We start from the raw sequence: 20,517 nt of genomic DNA on the forward strand, positions 1-20,517 counted from the left end.
TGACTTGTTCTTGACTCATATTAATTCTAGCAACAGTAGCATTGTACTATAGGGAATAGAAGTGGAAGTTCAGTGCTTTGCATATGCAATACACCTAATACTGCAAGTCATGTTGAAGCTCAAAACTGCAACAATGATGTATCACAGAGTGCTGGATGATTTATGTCTCAGAGAATAAGGAGAAATGTCTGATGATATCGCGGAAGAAACATTTGCTTGTGCTGTTTTCCATCATGCAGATGTAGAGCTGTATATGAAATTGATTCAATTCTGTATTCCTCTCACAATGGAAAACATTTTCAGGTGAATGTGTGGCTGTGTCTGAACTGCCAGATGCACAGAGCACTTGGAGGAATGGAACCTCAAGGACCTACCATGATGAAACCCAAGCCTTCCCCCAACAAAGTCTCTGCTCCTGCTGCTCCTCAAAAGAGAGACACACCAACAGCATCTGGTCCCCAAAAAGTGGCCACTGCACCAGCCTCACCCAAAAAGGAGCCAGTGACTCCAGCCTCTCAGCCTGTCCCCTCAAAACCTGAAGAGTCAGTGTCTGGGAAGATGTTTGGCTTTGGTTCCTCCATCTTCAGCTCTGCATCCACTTTGATCACCTCAGCTGTTCAGGATGAGCCCCACACCACACCACCAGCTTCCCCCATGGTGTCTGCACCCGTTGCGCTTCAAAAGCAGGAGACTCCCAAACAAACTGGTGCCCAAAAAGGTGTACCAACACCATTGTCGCCCAAAAAAGAGGCTCAAACACCAGCCACAGCCCCAAAGAAGGACACCCCAATGCCAGCCTCCCCCCAGAGAAAGCCAGACTCCCCCACAATGACTGCAAAGCAGGACCAGAAACATGCAAGTCCTCTAAAACCAGGAGACCCATCAGGGGCTAAGCAGGGGAGTGCTGTACAACCACAGCAGCAGCCCCCACAGCAGAAGACTCCACAAGTCCAGCCTCAGCAGACCCCAGCAAGTGCACTGAAAGCAGAGCCTGTGAAGACTCAACAACAGCCTCCTAAAGTTGGGACCTCTCCAGGACCTGCTCAGAAGACACCACAGGAAAACCGGAGAACATCAGAAGTTCAGAAACCACCACAGCAGCCCAGCCCTGGGCGTAGGCAGAGTAGTGCCATTCCGTCCACACAGCAACACCCCAAGCAGGAGTCAGGAGGCTTCTTTGGCTTTGGTGGTCCCAAATCTCAGTCTACCCCCTCAAAGCCTGAAGAGGAAGTGTCTGGGAAGATGTTTGGCTTTGGATCCTCCATCTTCAGCTCTGCATCCACTTTGATCACCTCAGCTGTTCAGGACAAACCCCATACCACTCTGCCAGCTTCCCCCAAGTTGTCTGCACCTGCCTCTCCCAAGATGCACCCTGCAAAGGAGACCAAACCATCTGCTGCTCAGAAAGCAGAGGAGAAGAAAGCAGAGCAACCCCAACAGGCCAAGGTCCCCCCATCTGTACAGGCCAACGTGGACACACCCCCATCAGAGACTCCAAAGGGAGTAGCATCCTCCCAACCATCTCCCAAAGCAGGCCAGTCCACCTGTCCACTATGCAAGGTGGAACTCAACAAGGGCTCCAAGGACCCTCCCAACTACAACACCTGCACCGAATGCAAGAACACTGTCTGCAACCTCTGTGGATTTAACCCCATGCCAAGCGTTACTGAGGTAAGAAATTACTGTTCTGGGAATTCATTTAAACATAATACAATTATGGCTACTCTGTCAAATTGCCTTTGCCTACCAATGTTTTATTCAGTTGAACGTTTCAATAATAGGGACATTTAAGGTACTTGTATTGAGTGCTTTAGTTACACAAATTGTAACATTTCTATTCAACTTAACTACTGTATAATATTCAAGCAAGATACTTAGAGCAACGATGTTGTATGCAGACTGAATATTCAGATGGAAATATTCAGCATTATAAACTGAGTGGTTCAAGCACTGAATGCTGATTGGCTGACAGCTGTGGTATATCATACCGTATACCACTGGTATGACAAAACATTTATTTTTACTGGTCTAATTGCATTGCTAACCAATTTATAATAGCAATAAGGCACCTCCGGGGTTTGTGGTATATGGCCAATATACCACACCCCCTCGTGCCTTATTGCTTAAATATACAGTGCCTTTGGAAAGTATTCAGACCCCTTGACTTTTTCCAAATTTTGTTACGTTACAGCCTTATTCTAAAATTGATTAAAATGTTTATTTTCTTCATCAATCTACACACAATATCTCATAATGACAAGGCAAAAACAGGTTTTGGCAGCAATTACAGCATTGAGTCTTCTTGTCTATGACTTGCTTGGCACACCTGTATTTGGGGAGTTTCTCACATTCTTCTCTGAAGATCCTTTCAAGCTCTGTCAGGTTGGATGGGGAGCATTGCTGCATAGCTATTTTCAGGTCTCTCAAGAGATGTTAGATCAGGTTCATGTCCGGGGTCTGGCTGGGCAACTCAAGGACATTCAGATACTTGTCCCGAAGCCACTCCTGCATTTTCTTGGCTGTGTGCTTAGGGTCGTTGTCCTGTTGGAAGGTGAACCTTCGCCGCAGTCTGAGGTCCTGAGTGCTCTGGAGCAGGTTTTCATCAAGGATCTCTCTGTACTTTGCTCCGTTCATCTTTGTCTCGATCCTGACTAGTCTCCCAGTCCCTGCCACTGAAAAACATCTTCACTGTAGGGATAGTGCCAGGTTTCCTCCAGACGTGACGCTTTTCATTCAGGCCCAATAATTCAATCTTGGTTTCATCAGACCAGAGAATCTTGTTTCTCATAGTCTGAGAGTCTTTAGGTGCCTTTTGGCAAACTCCAAGCGGGCTGTCAGATGTGGTTGTCCTTCTGGAAGGTTCTCCCATCTCCACAGAGGAACTCAAGAGCTCTGTCAGAGTGACCATCAGGTTCTTGGTCACCTCCCTGACCAATGCCCTTGTATCCTGATTGCTCAGTTTGGTCGGGCGGCCAGCTCTAGGAAGAGTCTTGGTGTTTTCAAACATCTTAAATTTAAGAATGATGGAGGCCACTGTGTTCTTGTGGACCTTCAATGCTGCAGAATTGTTTTGGTACCCTTCCGCAGATCTATTCCTCTACACGATCCTGTCTCTGAGCTCTACATGCAAATCCTTCGACCTCATGGCTTGGTTTTTGCTCTGACATGCACTGTCAACTGTGGGACCTTATATAGACAGGTTTGTGCCTTTTCAAATCATGTCCAATCAAATTGTAGAAACAGCTCAAGGATTATCAATGGAAACAGGATGCACATGAGGTCAATTTCGAGTCATAGCAAAGGGTCTGAATACTTACAGTTGAAGTCGGAAGTTTACATAAAATTTGTTTGGAGTCATTAAAACTCGTATTTCAACCACTCCACAAATTTTTTGTTAACAAACTATAGTTTTGGCAAGTCGGTTAGGACATCTACTTTGTGCATGACACAAGTAATTGTTCCAGGAATTGTTTACAAACAGATTATTTCACTTATAATTCACAGTATCACAATTCCAGTGGTTCAGAAGTTAATATACACTAAGTTGACTGTGCTTTTAAACAGCTTGGAAAATTCCAGAAAATTATGTCATGGCTTTAGAAGCTTCTGATAGGCTAATTGACATCATTTGAGTCAATTGGAGTTTTACCTGTGGATGTATTTCAAGGCCTACCTTCAAACTCAGTGCCTCTTTGCTTGACATCATATGAAAATCAAAAGAAATCAGCCAAGACCTCAGAAAAAAATTGTAGACCTCCACAAGTCTGGTTCATCCTTGGGAGCAATTTCCAAACGCCTGAAGGTACCACGTTCATCTGTACAAACAATAGTACGCAAGTATAAACACCATGGGACCACGCAGCCATCATATCGCTCAGGAAGGAGACGTGTTCTGTCTCCTAGAGATGAACATACTTTGGTGAAAAAGTGCAAATAAATCCCAGAACAACAGCAAAATACCTTGTGAAGACGCTGGAGGAAACAGATACAAAGGCATCTATATCCACAGTAAAACGAGTCCTATATCAACATAACCTGAAAGGCCGCTCAGCAAGGAAGAAGCCACTGCGCCAAAACCGCCATAAAAAATCCAGACTACGGTTTGCAGCTGCACATGGGGACAAATATTGTACTTTTTGGAGAAATGTCCTCTGGTCTGATGAAACAAAAATAGAACTGTTTGGCCATAATGACCATTGTTATGTTCGTAGGAAAAAGGGGGAGGCTTGCAAGCCAACGAACACCAACCCAACCTTGAAGCATGGGGATGGCAGCATCATGTTGTGGGGGTGCTTTACTGCAGGAGGGACTGGTGCACTTCACAAAATAGATGGCTTCATGAAGAAGGAAAATTATATGGATATATTGAAGCAACATCTCAAGACATCAGTGAGGAAGTTAAGCTTGGTTGCAAATGGGTCTTCCAAATGGACAATGACCCCAAGCATACTTCCAAAGTTGTGGCAAAATGGCTTAAGGACAACAAAGGCCATCACAAAGCCCTGACCTCAATCCTATAGAAAATGTGTGGGCAGAACTGAAAAAGCATGTGAAAGCAAGGAGGCCTACAAACCTGACTCAGTTACACCAGCTCTGTCAGGAGGAATGGGCCAAAATTCACCCAACGTATTGTAGGAAGCTTGTGGAAGGCTACCCGAAACGTTTGACCCAAGTTAAACAATTTAAAGGCAATGGTACCAAATACTAATTGAGTGTATGTAAACTTCTGACCGACTGGGCATTTGATTAAATAAATAAAAGTTGAAATAAATAATTCTCTCTACTATTATTCTGACATTTCATATTCTTAAAATAAAGTGGTAACTGACCTAAGACAGGGAATTTTTACTTGGATTAAATGTCAGGAATTGTGAAAAACTGAGTTTAAATGGATTTGGCTAAGGTGTATGTAAACTTCCGACTTTAACTGTATCTAAATAAGGTATCTGTTTTGTTTTTTCTTTAATTTGCAAACATTTTAAAAACCTGTTTTCACTTTGACATTCTAGGGTATTGTGTGAAGATTAATGAGGATTTTATTTTATTTGATCCATTTTAGAATTAGACTAACGTTACAAAATGTGGAAAAAGTCAATGGGTCTGAACACTTTCCGAAGGCAATGTTTATATATTTTTTTACAAATAAATACTTGGAATGAAATATCAATATAATAGTGTCCAAAAATAATGTTGTGATATGTAACTGTATCGGTTTATTCCCCCATCACTAGTATACAGTGTTACGTTCTAATTCTCAAAGTAAAAAACTCTATGGACACTATGAAAGCTTAACCAAGTTTATTCTGCCCAAAGGATCAATACAGCTGCATTAGACAAAGCATGTTTCCACCACCACAAGTATATACAGTGCCTTGCAAAAGTATTCATCCCCCTTGGCGTTTGTCCTATTTTGTTGCATTACAACCTTTAATTGAAATTGATTTTTATCTGGATTTCATGTAATGGACATATACAAAATAGTCCAAATTGGTGAAGTAAAATTTTAAAAATGACTTTAAAAAAAATTGAAAAGTGGTGCGTGCATATGTATTCACCCCCTTCGCAATGAAGCCCCTAAATAAGATCTGGTGCAACCAATTACCTTCAGAAGTCACATAATTAGTTAAATAAAGTCCACCTGTGTGCAATCTAAGTGTCACATGATCTCAGTTTATATACACCTGTTCTGAAAGGCCCCAGAGTCTGCAACACCACTAAGCAAGGGGCACCACCAAGCAAGCGGCACCATGAAGACCAATGAGCTCTCCAAACAGGTCAGGGACAAAGTTGTGGAGAAGTACAGATCAGGGTTGTGTTATAAAAAATATATGAAACGTTGAACATCCAACAGAGCACCATTAAATCCATTATTAAAAAATGGACAGAATATGGCACCACAACAAACCTTCCAAGAGAGGGCCGCCCACCAAAACTCACAGACCAGGCAAGGAGGGCATTAATCAGAGAGGCAACAAAGAAACCAAAGATAACCCTGAAGGAGCTGCAAAGCTCCACAGCGAAGATTGAAGTATGTGTCCATAGGACCACTTTAAGCCGTACATTCCACAGAGCTGGGCATTACGGAAGAGTGGACAGAGAAAAAGCCATTGCTTAAAGATAAAAATAAGCAAACATGTTTGGTGTTCGCCAAAAGGCATGTGGGAGACTCCCCAAACATATGGAAGAAGGTACTCTGGTCAGATGAGACTAAAATTGAGCTTTTGGGCCATCAAGAAAAACGCTATGTCTGGTGCAAACCCAACATTTTGCATCACCCCGAGAACATCATCCCCACAGTGAAGTCTGGTGTTGGCAGCATCATGCAGGGGGGATGTTTTTCATCGACAGGGACTGGGAAACTGGTCAGAATTGAAGGAATGATGGATGGCGCGAAATACAGGAAAATTCTTGAGGGAAACCCGTTTCAGTCTTCCAGAGATTTGAGACTGGGATGGAGGTTTACCTTCCAACAGCACAATGACCCTAAGGATACTGCTAAAGCAACACTTGAGTGGTTTAAGTGGTTAAGGGGAAACATTTAAATATCTTGGAATGGCCTAGTCATAGCCCTGACCTCAATCCAATTGAGAATCTGTGGTATGACTTAAAGATTGATTTACACCAGCGAAACCCATCCAACTTGAAGGAGCTGGAGCAGTTTTGCCTTGAAGAATGGGCAAAAATCCCAGTGGCTAGATATGCCAAGCTTATAGAGACATACCCCAAGAGACTTACTGCTGTAATTGCTGCAAATGGTAGCTCTACAAAGTATTGACTTTGGGGGGGATGAATAGTTGTGCACGCTCAAGTTTTCTGTTTTGTTGTCTTATTTCTTGTTTGTTTCACAAGATAAAATATTTTTCATCTTCAAAGTGGTAGGAATGTTGTTAAAAATCAAATGATACAAACCCCCAAAACATACATTGTAATTCCAACAAAACAAGGCAACAAAATAGGAAAAATGCCAAGGGGGGTGAGTACTTTCGCAAGCCACTGTATACTCCAATTTAGGCACTCCTCCTTCTCTCTAATCCTTACATCAATTATGGTTCGACAGGAAGGGGAAGTAATGGGATAATAAACCATAATTTCTCCTTTAAGGGGATCTGACCTGACCTCAACCCCTCATTTTCCCAATCCACAGATGTCCATCCGTATCCCCTATAGCAATCCTGTGCCTTCCTCCTGTCCACCCAGCACATTCCAAAGCCATCTGGCTCCTACAGATAACCATTAACTTCTGATGTAAAAATCAGTCTCTAGGATAACAATGTCCCAAGTTTAACCCAGAATCCAACAGCAGTATGTATCTAACACAACACTGCTTTTTCAGATGAAGGAGTGGCTGTGTCTGAACTGCCAGATGCAGAGAGCTCTTGGAGGAATTGAACCCCCAGAACCCCCCATGATGAAACTGTATCCCAACAAAGTTTTTGCACATCAAACAGTCACTGTCAAACCTATTGCAGCCCAACAGGACATTGCAACACCTGCTGCATCTGTGAAGACAAACAGTCCAATCCCAAGCTCCCCTCAAAGGAAACCAGTTCCCCCTGCAGCTGAAGTATCAAAAGCTGAAGCTACTAAAGCAGCAGACACTCAAATGCCAGCAAGCCCAGCTCAGATGGCATCACAAGGGAACCGGAGAGCTTCAGAACCTCAGAAACAACCACAGCAGCCCAGCAAGCATGGGCGTAGGCAGAGTAGTGCCATCCTGGACACACAGCAACACCCCAAGCAGGAGTCAGGAGGCTTCTTTGGCTTTGGTGGTCCCAAATCTCAGTCTACGCCCTCAAAGCCTGAAGAGTCAGTGTCTGGGAAGATGTTTGGCTTTGGATCCTCCATCTTCAGCTCTGCATCCACTTTGATCACCTCAGCTGTTCAGGACGAGCCCCATTTCACACCGCCAGCTTCCCCCAAGGTGTCTGCACCGGCCTCTCACAAGTTGCCCCTTGCAAAGGAGACCAAACCACCTACTACTGAGAGAGCAGAGGAAACAAAAGCAGAGCAACCCCAGCAGGCCAAGGCCCGCCCATCAGTACAGGCTAAAGTGGACCAACCCCCATCAGAGCCTCCAAAGGGAGTAGCATCCTCCCAACCAGCACCCAAAGCAGGGCAGTCCACCTGTCCACTCTGCAAGGTGGACCTCAACATTGACTCCAAGGACCCTCCCAACTACAACACCTGTACTGAATGCAAGAACACTGTCTGCAACCTCTGTGGATTTAACCCAATGCCACATGTTACAGAGGTAAATGAAATTGCATGCACGTGGTATTTTATGTTCTTGTTTGTTTAAATATTTTTCTAAAAATCCATTGAACACAGTCTGTTATTTTCAGTTTGATTATCATAGTTTACTCTTAAAGGCCAGGGGGCAGGATCTAATCCCGGTATTGGGATTCATTGTCATGTGACCATGGCGGGGAATTCAAAACTGCAAGAGTAATCATTTCAAAAAATCTAATAATCAACTATTTTCCTCCATTTGAAAGATATATCTCCTAAATCTAACCACGCTGTCCGATTTTCAGAGGCATTACGGAGAATGCATAAAGTTAGGTTATGTGAGGAGAGTACATTGACAATAGCTGCGTGTAATGTTTAGCCAATTCAAAGAAGGGCATCAACAGACAGAAAACTAGCTAGAATTATGCACTTACCTTTGACAATCTGCATCAGATGACACTCATAGGACATTATGTTATACAATACATGCATTTTTAGTTCCATCAAGTTCATATTTATATCCAAAAACAGCATTTACAGTCGCGGTGAAATTCAGAAATTTTTTCGGCTCGAATGCTCCCAGTGAATCCAGCATTACAAATCACGGAATTACTATTCGAAAACATTGGTAAATTATAATATTGTCATTCAAAGAATAATATATTATCATCTCGTAATTGCTACCGAATGGCCAGATCTCAAAATAACTTTACTGGGAAATCACATTTTGCATAAACTGGGTACTATGCTAACAACAATAAGCTATATGCTAAGCTAAGCTAAGCTATACCGTTAGCATTAGCATCATCTAATATCGATAATAACATTCTAAATATCCCCTTACCTTTGATTATCTCCATCAGAAGGCGCTGCCAGAGATCCCAGGTCCAGAACAAATGTGGTTTCTTTTGACAAAGTTCATAATTTATGTCCAAATAGTTAGCGTTCAGTAGGCTCCCACAAAATGAGGTGGGCAGTGTAAAGTCACGTCGAAAAGCTAAAGAAAACCTAGTAAATAATCTATTTACCTTTGTTTAAACATGTCAAACGTTGTTTAGCATTCATCTTTTGGTCCATTTTTAACGTGAAACATCAGTAAACATCAGTAATATTTTCACACAACCTATCAAGTGTCTAGAATAAACGATTGTGACAAAGACACTCTTCTCAGATTCATGCGCAGGCGCAAAAAATGAAGTGATGACGTGTCAACTTGTAAGCTTTCTAATTCGGTCTGTATTCATGACAGATGCTTCCAACAACTTTCTAAAGATCGTTGACATCTAGTGGAAGAAGTAGGAGTTGCGAACTGAATCCTTTCTCACTGTGGTATCTTTAAAACAATGACACTAAATAGTACAGTCACAAAATTCTCATTTTTTTTAATCTATTTTTCACAGGTTTTTGCCTGCAATATGAGTTTTGTTATACTTACAGACACCATTCAAACTGTTTTAGAAAATTCAGAGTGTTTTCTATCCAAACCTAAACAATAATATGCATATTCTAGCTTCTGAGTTGGTGTAGGAGGCAGTTAAAAATGCGCACATATTTTTTTCCAAAATTCTCAATACTGCCCCCTAGCCCGTAGAGGTTAAATTAAATGTGACTTTACATTTTTTCAGGTGAAGGAATGGCTGTGTCTGAACTGCCAGATGCAGAGAGCTCTTGGGGGAATGGAAACCCCAGGACCCCTCATGATGAAACCCCAACCCTTACTCAACAAAGTTTCTACACCTGTTGCACCTCAACAGGAGACTCCGGCATCTCAAAAGGAAATGGAGACTGCCATACCTGCTGTAGATCAGAAGAAGGCCGCCTCCACACTCCTAAAAGAGGAGACAACCACACTTGCTGCACCACAAAAGGAGACTCCATTACCAGCCTCATCCAAAATGGGGGAGACACCAGTTACAGCTTTAAAGCAGGACACTGCAACACCAGATTCACCACAAAATAAAAAATATCCTACACCACCAGGTGTGTCTGTAACAGATAAGGTCCCAACCACAGCTTTGCCTGTCAAGAAGGAAGTTTCTGCCTCAGCCCTTATCAAGGAGGAACCAACCTATGCCTCCGCTCTCATCAAGCAGTCACCAACTCCTCCCTCAGCTCTCACCAAGGAGGCACCAACTCCTGCCTCAGCTCTCACCAAGGAGGTCACTGGTTCACCTCTCACTAAGGAGGCACCAGCCCCAGCCTCACCTCAAAAGAATAAGGAACCTATACTACCAGGGTCACAAAACAGAAAGGTGGCCCCAACACCAGGTTCAACCCAAGATAACTATGCTGTACAATCAGGTTTACCTCTGAAGAAGGAAGCACCACTTTCGACAGCAGTAGAGACTAAAGAGGTCCAACATCCAGCTGCAGTTCAAAGCAATGAGGCACCTGTTCCAGATTCACTCAAAACAAAAGAGAATACAACAGTTGGCTCCGCACTGAAAAAAGAGGCTTCATCTACTGAGATCTCGATTGACAACCAGAAACCTGCAATTGTTCAAAAGTCGATGGAGCCACCAGCCACACCTACAAACAAGCAGAACGAGGCTGTTCAACCCTTACAGCAGCCAGAAAAGCAAACGCCTGCACAGGAACAGCCTCTGGCACAAGTACAGCCCCAGGAAGCTCCAAAGCCAGACCCCAAAAGCACTCCCCCAAAGCAGGAGCTTGGGAAACCAGCCAGTCCAACACCTGCTCAGAAGGCACTAGAGAACCGGAGAACATCAGAACCTCAGACACCACCACAGCAGCCCAGCCAGAGTAGTGCCATCCCATCCACACAGCAACCCACCAAGCAGGAGTCAGGAGGCTTATTTGGCTTTGGTGGTCCCAAATCTCAGTCTACCTCCTCAAAGCCTGAAGAGTCAGTGTCTGGGAAGATGTTTGGCTTTGGCTCCTCCATCTTTAGCTCTGCATCCACTTTGATCACCTCAGCTGTTCATGACGAAACCCGCACCACACCGCCAGCTTCACCCAAGATGTTTGCACCTGCCTCTCCCAAGATGCCCCCTGCAAAGGAGACCAAACTACCTGCTTCTCAGAAAGCAGAGGAGAAGAAAGCAGAGCAACCCCAGCAGGCCAAGGTCCCCCAATCAATACAGGCCAAAGTTGACAATCCCCCTTCAAAGCCTCCAAAGGGAGCAGAATCCTCCCAACCAGCTCTCAATGCAGGCCAGTCCACCTGTCCACTCTGCAAGGTGGAACTCAACATGGGCTCCAAGGACCCTCCCAACTACAACACCTGCACCGAATGCAAGAACACTGTCTGCAACCTCTGTGGATTCAACCCCATGCCACATGAAACAGAGGTAATTAAACAGTCTGTTTCATCAAAGTAATTTGGCTACTCTAACATATAAATGTTGTGCTTTATTTTACAACAGTTATTTAAGAATACTAACTATGCATTGACAGTGTCTATAGTTGCCAGTCGTCTCTTTCATCGGAGTTGTAAGATAGGATAACAAGAAGCTATGACGGAGCTCTTGTTATAACTATTGGCTTTTCTCCAAATGGTCTAATATTTGTTCATGATCTTCCTGGAAGCAAATTGTAATCTGGAAGAATTGTATTAATACAGTCTGATATAAATTATTCATTTGATTTAGCATCTTCAGATTTAGAGCATTATTGCAGAAGTTTTACTACATGTTTGTAACTTCTAGTATGAAGCATTTAAATAGCAGCTAAGATAAGAGCATCTGTAAGTCCTCAGACTACAATACAATTCTACAAGATTGTTTTGTTAAAAAAAATGTTCAACACTGTTATTTTATTTCAGGTAAAGGAATGGCTGTGTCTGAACTGCCAGATGCAGAGAGCTCTTGGAGGAATGGCACCCCCAGGACCGCCGATGATTAAATCCCAACCCTTGCCAAGCAAAGTTTCCACACCTGCTGCATCTCAAAAGCTGACCCCAGCACCAGCTAAACCCCAAAAGGAGGAGATTCCAGTACCTGCGGCTGCCCAAAAAGAGATTCCTCCACCCACTGTACCTCAGGAGACACTAATACTGGCTGGAACCCCATCAACAGCTGTAGTCAAAAAGGAGGAGAACCCAGCACCAGGATCCCCACAAAACAAACATGCTCCACCTGCTGTGGCTGCAAAGGACAAACAGGAACCTATAATTGTTCAGAAACCAGTGGACCAAACAATTCCAGTGATTCCCATACCCAGTGGTGCTGCTACACCTGCACAGCAGCCAGAAAAGCAAATTCCTTCACTGCAACAGCCTGATGCAAAGCCCCCACCACAACTACAGCCCCAGCAAGTTCCAAAGATAGACCCTAAAACTGATCCCCTAAAGCAGGAGCCTGGAAAGCCTCAACAACAGCTTCCAAAAGGTGGGACCTCTCCTGCTAAAGCTGTATCACAACCACAGGCCAAGCCCCCAAAGCAGTCAGTGGGCTTCTTTGGCTTTGGCGGTGCTAAATCTCAGCCTGCTCAGTCAAAGCCTGAAGAGTCAGTGTCTGGGAAGGTGTTTGGCTTTGGCTCCTCCATCTTCAGCTCTGCATCCACTTTGATCACCTCAGCTGTTCAGGATGAGACCCACACCACACCACCAGCTTCCCCCATGGTGTCTGCAGCAGCCCAGGCCTCTCCCAAGATGTCCCCTGCAAAGGAGACCAAACCACCTGCTACTCAGAAAGCAGAGGAGAAGAAAGCAGAGCAACCCCAGCAGGCCAAGGTCCCCCCATCAGTACAGGCCAAAGTAGACAAACCCCCATCAGAGCCTCCAAAGGGAGCAGAATCCTCCCAACCATCTCCCAAAGCAGGCCAGTCCACCTGTCCACTATGCAAGGTGGAACTCAACATGGGTTCCAAGGACCCTCCCAACTACAACACCTGTACCGAATGCAAGAACACTGTCTGCAACCTCTGTGGATTCAATCCCATGCCACATGAAACAAAGGTAAGACTGTGAAAATATGATAATTACATTTGATTATGTGTATTTAAACATACCTCTCATAACTTAAACATACCTCTCAGAGTTGCTATGGATGTTTCAAGGTCTCTGTAATCCCCAATGCCACGTTGAGCAGGTGTAATTTATTGTGCACTATTCAGAAAATGCTAACCCCATAGGCACATGGCAGACGTTGATATACTCACTAAACTGTTTTATTATCCAGCCTTAGACTAGTTATGTTGCTTCTAGAGGAGCCAGGTTTTGCATTGCTTGTAGCTCAAATCCAGGTCCAGACCATGCAGACCAATTTTGGATTTACATTTGCTACAGAGTTCTTCTTATTGTCTTACATTGAATGAACATGTGTCAGTAGTAAAGCACCAGTGTTTGATATATCTCCCTTTGCTTGTGCTGTGATATGTGATTTTGGAGGCTGTAGTCTACTCAATCAAATGTTTTCTGATACAGTGACTCAGTAACAGTGTAAGTCATTACAGGGTACTTGTGGTGATTTTACCTGCTGATGACTAATAATAACAGGTCTTGGCTTCCTGCTCAGACAACTCACAGCAGTTCACCCAGCTGCTGGGGGCGGATTGAGGGATGGAGGCTGACAGGGCTAGGGCTGGCAACGTGGATCCTCTCTGCTATATGCAGTTAACCCCCATCATCACAACCTGGTTTTCAGTGCTGTTGCGTTTCACACAAGACTTTCTAAAGGCTTAGTGGGTAAAGGGCCAATAAAAACATTAGTGGCCAGCAGGGACTAGTGGTGCAACTTTCAAGAACCTTGAAATGCTAAGTGATTGGCACCCATTCCAGCCAAACAGACTTTTGTTTAAAAAACCACTGGCAATAGAGTGAAATGTGCTGACGAGTTCATTCTTCCTTGGGGCAGAGCAGTTTATATTTGACAAAATATAGCATTTTCTCCACCATGTTTTGAGAGTGAGATGGATTTCAAAGTATGAGACCTTTACAGTTGAGAAACTGATCCCTGCATTGGAAATGTGTGTAAAAGGATTGCCTGGCGAGCTGCCCAGACAATGCATTAGCACTGAGGTCTAAGTACAATGGCTCTATGTAATCTTTTGAGGGGCCTCAAACAGTATTAAAACCATAGTCTAATGCACTCTGTGTGGGCGATGGCTGCCTGCCTCTTCCTGGGACATCCCTCTCATGGTTAGGTCTCAGTGGATGTGACATTACATAACGGCTCATGCGAGGCGATGCCTCAGCCTCGGCAGTCCGGCATCACTGAAACTGTATTAAAGTGATTAAGAGTTGTGCAACAGCATTAGCGAGATGGGATCTGCTGCTGCCGCTGGCTGGGGACTCCAGCCCCCGTGAGAGATGGCAGGGCCCTGTGATATGCTAATAGGCAGAGGTGAGCTGGATTAATTCCAACACAACACAGCATCAGTACAGCAGCAGCATGTTTCTCCTGCGGCCATCTGCTCCTATCACAGATCACTGGCTCCCTGCACTTCAACAGTTTCCTTTCAATTATACTCCACACGTTTGTTTGCTGCTAATAGTGGTGCACGTGTGTGTTGAATTTCTGTCACCAACACATTGACGCGCGCTGGCATGTTGGGTGCTGCTCTCGCCTCTCAGTCACCTCTGGGTTAACTAAAGTAGGCTAGTGTTAATTAAGGAACACCCTATTTCCAGGCTGGCAATGAAGAGTACTTCCCTTACAGCTAGCATTACAGTCTTTCCCATTGGTTGTTCACTCGCAGGTGTGTGAGCATGCGATAGCACTCATCCAAGAGTACGTCCTAAAGGTTAATGAGATGCATTATTATTATAATTATTATTGTTGTTGTTGGTTCCTCAAATTATAGCCATATCATATCAATATGCAGTATTATTATTGGTTCCTCAAATTATAGCCATATCATATCAATATGCAGTATTATTATTGGTTCCTCATATTATCATTTCAATAGCGTAACCTCTCCACATGGGACGCAAATGGCACCACTCTGATGTCAGTGTTCATACAGTGGGCTAGCTAGCCGATACACCAGGGTTCCAATGTAATAACATCTCTTAGTCACACAACTGGAGACCTTTTCTAAAGGTCATCTTTTGATGCTAATGCCTTTGTAATAAGATGGTGGGTTATTTTGCACTAGCGTCCACAGGCAGGACCAAAATACCACCAGATTAAACCTGAAAGCAGCTAGCGTTGAATGGAAACTCAAAGATTTATGTAGCCCGCTGAATAGATTTTTTTGCATTGGTTGCATTCTAGGTAATATATGATTATCAGTATTTGTTTAAGGTGACATACTGCATTTGCCACATTCAGCATTTTAATTTGTGTGCTAGTTGAAAAGCCTGTTCCTTCATATGCCCCTGGATGTTGAATCTCACTAACAGGGCTATGAGAGTAGACCTCTCTGCCGTGTCTGAGCTGTTATGCTGTGGTGCTTCTCACAGAGACAGGTTTTCAACAAGGCTCAGCCGAGCTCATACAACATTATGGCAGAATAATGCTCCATTTTATGAGGCTCTTACATAATTGACTCTCCTCCTCGTGTCTTTCATGGAGAGCAGACAATGCAGCCTGAGGTGTGGGTTGTGGAATACAGGGACACTGGCTACTACTGTATGTACACCACTCATTACACGCCTGTGTAACACTGAAGGACGATGGCTGGGAATGTGTAACTGCAGGGGCAGCTGACCTCCACACTGTCATACTGCATTGTGCTTTTCTTGAACCTTTTTTTTCAGATAGCCAGACATGCTGCCAAAGCCTTTTTAGTCTCTACAGAAGAATAAAAAGCAGTGGTTTGGTTAGAGGACAGGAGAGAGGGAGGAGCGTTAGAACTAGATGGGCAAACGCCAATAGCAAGTCTGTTCATTTCCCCACTCTCTTTCTACTCCAGCTGATCTTATCAAAAAGGCTGAGTGTATGTTTTCTTTTATCTAGGACACCCGTGTTCCCTCCCTGGGTCTGTTTACAGCTGTTTGCAATTGGACCACTATACTGGCTGCTTGGTTATAATGTTCCATACAGGGTAATAGTGAGAGAAGCATTATTGCTGGTTGGCAGTCTGATAGTACAGATGTGCTGGCACCACCAATAGCCGCTGTATAAAAGGACAGTGTTATTACTTGTTATTTTCTCAAATAAAAAGGACTCCCGAAAGATGTAAACAACAAAAAAAGCTGCAAGTCGTGGTCCACGTCTACCTCATAATCTTTAGGCCTAGCTGTAGGCAGCAATCATCACACCCACCTCCACATCAAATGAAATGTTATTTGTCACATGCTTCAGAACAGGTGTAGACTCACAGTGAAATGCTCCAAGGTTATTAACTTCCCTGGGCTAGGTGGGACGCTTGCCTCCCACCCTAGTCAACAGCCAGTGGAATCGCGTGGCGCGAAATACAAATACCTCAAAAATGCTATAACTTCAATTTCTCAAACATATGACTATTTGACACCATTTTAAAGACAAGACTCTCGTTAATCTAACCACATTGTCCGATTTCAAAAAGGCTTTACAGCGAAAGCAAAACATTAGATTATGTCAGTAGAGTACCCTGCCAAAAATAATCACACAGCCATTTTCAAAACAAGCATATATGTCACAAAAACCAAAACCACAGCTAAATGCAGCACTAACCTTTGATGATCTTCATCAGATGACACTCCTAGGACATTATGTTATACAATACATGCATGTTTTGTTCAATCAAGTTCATATATATATCAAAAAACAGCTTTTTACATTAGCATGTGATGTTCAGAACTAGCATACCCACCGCAAACTTCCGGTGAATTTACTAAATTACTCATGATAAACGTTCACAAAATACATAACAATTATTTTAAGAATTATAGAAACAGAACTCCTTTATGCAATCGCGGTGTCAGATTTTAAAATAGCTTTTCGGCGAAAGCACATTTTGCAATATTCTGAGTACATATCCCGGCCATCACGGCTAGCTATTTTGACACCCACCAAGTTTGGGACAACCTAAACTCAGAATTACTATTCGAAAAATTGGATTACCTTTGCTGTTTTTCGTCAGAATGCACTCCCAGGACTTCTACTTCAACAACAAATGCTGTTTTGGTTCCAAATAATCCATAGTTATATTCAAATAGCTCCGTTTTGTTTGTGCGTTCAGGTCACTATCCGAAGGGGGACGCGTGAGCGCATTTCGTGACAACATTTTTTTGAAATATTCCATTACCGTACTTAGAAGCATGTGAAACGCTGTTTAAAATCAATTTTTATGCTATTTTTCTCGTAAAATAGCGATAATATTCCAACCGGGCAACGTTGTATTCATTCAAAGGCTGAAAGAAAAAAATTGAGAATTCTCATGAACGCGCATCTCAGTGTCACTGTCCCCAGGCTGACCACTCACAAACAGAGCTGTTGTACTTTGCCCAGAGACAGCAGACACCCCATTCCACTTTCGGGCGGCTTTAGAGAGCCATTGGGAGCCTTAGAAAGTGTCACGTTACAGCACAGATGCTGTATTTTCGATAGAGATGCAAAAGAAGGACAACAAATTGTCAGACAGGGCACTTCCTGTATGGAATCTTCTCAGGTTTTGGCCTGCCATATGAGTTCTGTTATACTCACAGACACCATTCAAACAGTTTTAGAAACTTTAGAGTGTTTTCTATCCAAATCTACTATGCATATTCTAGTTTCTGGGCAGGAGTAGTAACAAGATTAAATCGGGTACGTTTTTTATCCGGCCGTGCAAATACTGCCCACTAGCCCCAACAGGTTTTAACCAAGGTCAGTAGCTTAATCTGTGGTACATTTGCTGTACCTTCAGCTAGGAATTTCTAAATGTTGAGATGTGTTCCACTGTAGGCCCTGGCCCAGGCTGTTGCTGCGGTGATAAGGAGAAACCCCTTGGTGCATCCTTTTAACTCTTCTTCACAGACTGTGTGTTTCACAAGGTTCTAGCCAAGCTCTTTCATGTAGGGTTTATAACCATAGCACTTTATTTTTCAGTGTGTTTGTCTGAAACCTCAAGTCACATTTTTCTTTTTTTACTTCTAAGGCTGTATGTTTGAAAGGATAGTCTGCAGAGCCAATCTGATTTAAATGTGCGACCTTGAGCTGTCTTGGACCTGGTCTTCCTTAAATGATACTAACCCTGATACAATTAGGGCTATGTAGAATTTCACTGCTGTAGCCTACTTTCCAGCTCAATTGACTCAGAGTAATATCTCTATTATTTTAGGGCAGTTGATCGGTGTGTTGTGCATAGGAGCAGTTCCTAGCTGTGATGTGCATCCTTTAAACTAAAATATCCCTTCAAAATGGGAAAGTAGTGCTGATTGCTATTTTGATGGGGGTCTTGGCTGTCAGTTGAAGGAGAGGGAATATAATCTCCCCCTAGAGACCTGTCCCCTCTTTCTTTCATTCATTCTTTCTTTCTATTTACTCCTCTCTCTCCATATCCTCTTCCCTTCTCTCCCTCTCTCCCCTCCCTCAATCTTTCCCTTCTCTCTGCCTGTCTTCAAAGGAAAATCTGCTTATTGCAGATTAGTGGGTCAACAAGCTCTATTATCAGAGGGCCAGATTGATGAGAAGTGTGAGCACTTCGGGGGCTGCTAAAAGAACACTATATTAGCCAGCTACAGCCGTTGCCAAAGGCAGGTGCCAGGAAATCAATAAGGAACCTACCAGCACGAGCTTCTATAAGAATAGGGTTTCTCTGATGGCCTGAAATATACGGCTACTAACACAACCCACTGAACTTTTATTCAATTCACCTCTCGGATGGGATGATATCAGATGTAAATCTCCAGTATTTCTGTACGCCAGCTGCTAGGGGCCTTGGCTGGCGCACTGTGTGCTTGTGAATAGAGTAATGCAGCCAAGCTATTGGTGTTGTTGTGTTTATGTTGACATGTGGACATGTTTACGAAAATAGTTCATGCTTGCTTACAGCAGCAGTGTTGGACCTAGAGGCTCTCTGGTTTCACGTTTGTTATAAAGAGCATTCTTTGCAGAGTTGCACACCTGTGTTATTTGATATCGATGCCTATGTTGTAGCTGAATAGGATGAATGCCTCTTGTCGCTCAAGCCACTGATGCTGTAAAGATTGTCACACACTGTAAAATATGCAGAGGGGGCAAAATGTCATTGTTTCAGCTGGTTGATTGATGGTCCAATGCATTAAACAGAGTGTGTGATTTAGTGTAGAGCTCAGCAGATACACGGGGGTGGTGTTATAGGTCTAGCTGGTATAGGGTCCCTGTGGGTCAACATAGCAGCTTCCTGACAGCTGTCACTGTGAAGGCCTTGTTAAATCCAGCTCTGAGACTAATCACAATTGACGACTGCACAGCTCCCCTACTCCCCCTGCTCCCCCTGCTCCACCTGCTCCCCTACTCCCTGCTCCCCTACTCCCCCTGCTCCCCCTACTCCCCCTACTCCACCTGCTCCCCCTGCTCCCCCTACTCCCCCTGCTCCCCCTACTCCCACTACTCCCTGCTCCCCCTGCTCCCCTACTCCCCCTGCTCCCCCTTACTCCACCTGCTCCCCGTGCTCCCCTACCTCCTGCTCCCCTACTCCGCCTGCTCCCCCTACTCCCCCTGCTCCCCCTTACTCCACCTGCTCTCCGTGCTCCCCTACCTCCTGCTCCCCTACTCCGCCTACTCCCCCTACTCCCCCTGCTCCCCTACTCCCTGCTCCCCTACTCCCTGCTCCCCTACTCCCTGCTCCCCTGCTCCACCTGCTCCCCATGCTCCCCTACCTCCTGCTCCCTCTGCTCCCCTACTCCCTGCTCCCCTACTCCACCTGCTCCCCCTGCTCCCCTACTCCCTGCTCCCCTACTCCCCCTGTTCCCCCTGCTCCTCCTGCTCCCTGCTCCCCTACTCCTTCCCCTGCTCCCCCTGCTCCCCCTGCTCCCCTACTCCCTGCTCCCCTACTCCCCCTGCTCTCAGCACAGAGCTCCTGCTCAAACTTATTTAATTAAAGGATGGGATGATGGTAGACCCAGGAGTCAGGAGTCTCTACTGGAGTGGAAACCTAGTAACAGCCATATCATTACAAGGTTCACCACTCGAAACATTGTGTCTTCGACTCTGGCAAACACATATATCTTGATCCTTCTAGACTCCCATTACTTGTATGTGTTGACATGATGTACTGCCGAGGTGTTGGTGAATTAGTAGTTGCTAAGCATTACAACTTTCCCTCATCTTACAGATACATACAAGTAATCTATAATATACAGCTCAAAAAAATAAAGGGAACACTTAAACAACACAATGTAACTCCAAGTCAATCACACTTCTGTGAAATCAAACTGTCCACTTAGGAAGCAACACTGATTGACAATAAATGTCACATGCTGTTGTGCAAATGGAA

The 20,517-nt window shown here is 44.2% G+C and overlaps 1 protein-coding gene across 5 annotated transcripts in view; it reads left to right on the forward strand.

Moving 5' to 3' along the window:
* pclob (piccolo presynaptic cytomatrix protein b) overlaps positions 1–20,517 on the forward strand; it is a 101,024-nt gene that overhangs the window by 10,293 nt on the left and 70,214 nt on the right. For all 5 annotated transcript variants that reach the window (XM_029696513.1, XM_029696515.1, XM_029696516.1 and 2 more), the window contains exons 3-6: positions 304–1,671; positions 7,334–8,251; positions 9,855–11,540; positions 12,014–13,147. In XM_029696513.1, the coding sequence (XP_029552373.1) occupies positions 304–1,671; positions 7,334–8,251; positions 9,855–11,540; positions 12,014–13,147 (5,106 nt within the window). The remainder of the gene's footprint in view (positions 1–303; positions 1,672–7,333; positions 8,252–9,854; positions 11,541–12,013; positions 13,148–20,517) is intronic.

The sequence above is a fragment of the Salmo trutta genome, chromosome 17, assembly GCF_901001165.1.
Source record: "Salmo trutta chromosome 17, fSalTru1.1, whole genome shotgun sequence".
Classification (NCBI taxonomy): domain Eukaryota; kingdom Metazoa; phylum Chordata; class Actinopteri; order Salmoniformes; family Salmonidae; genus Salmo; species Salmo trutta.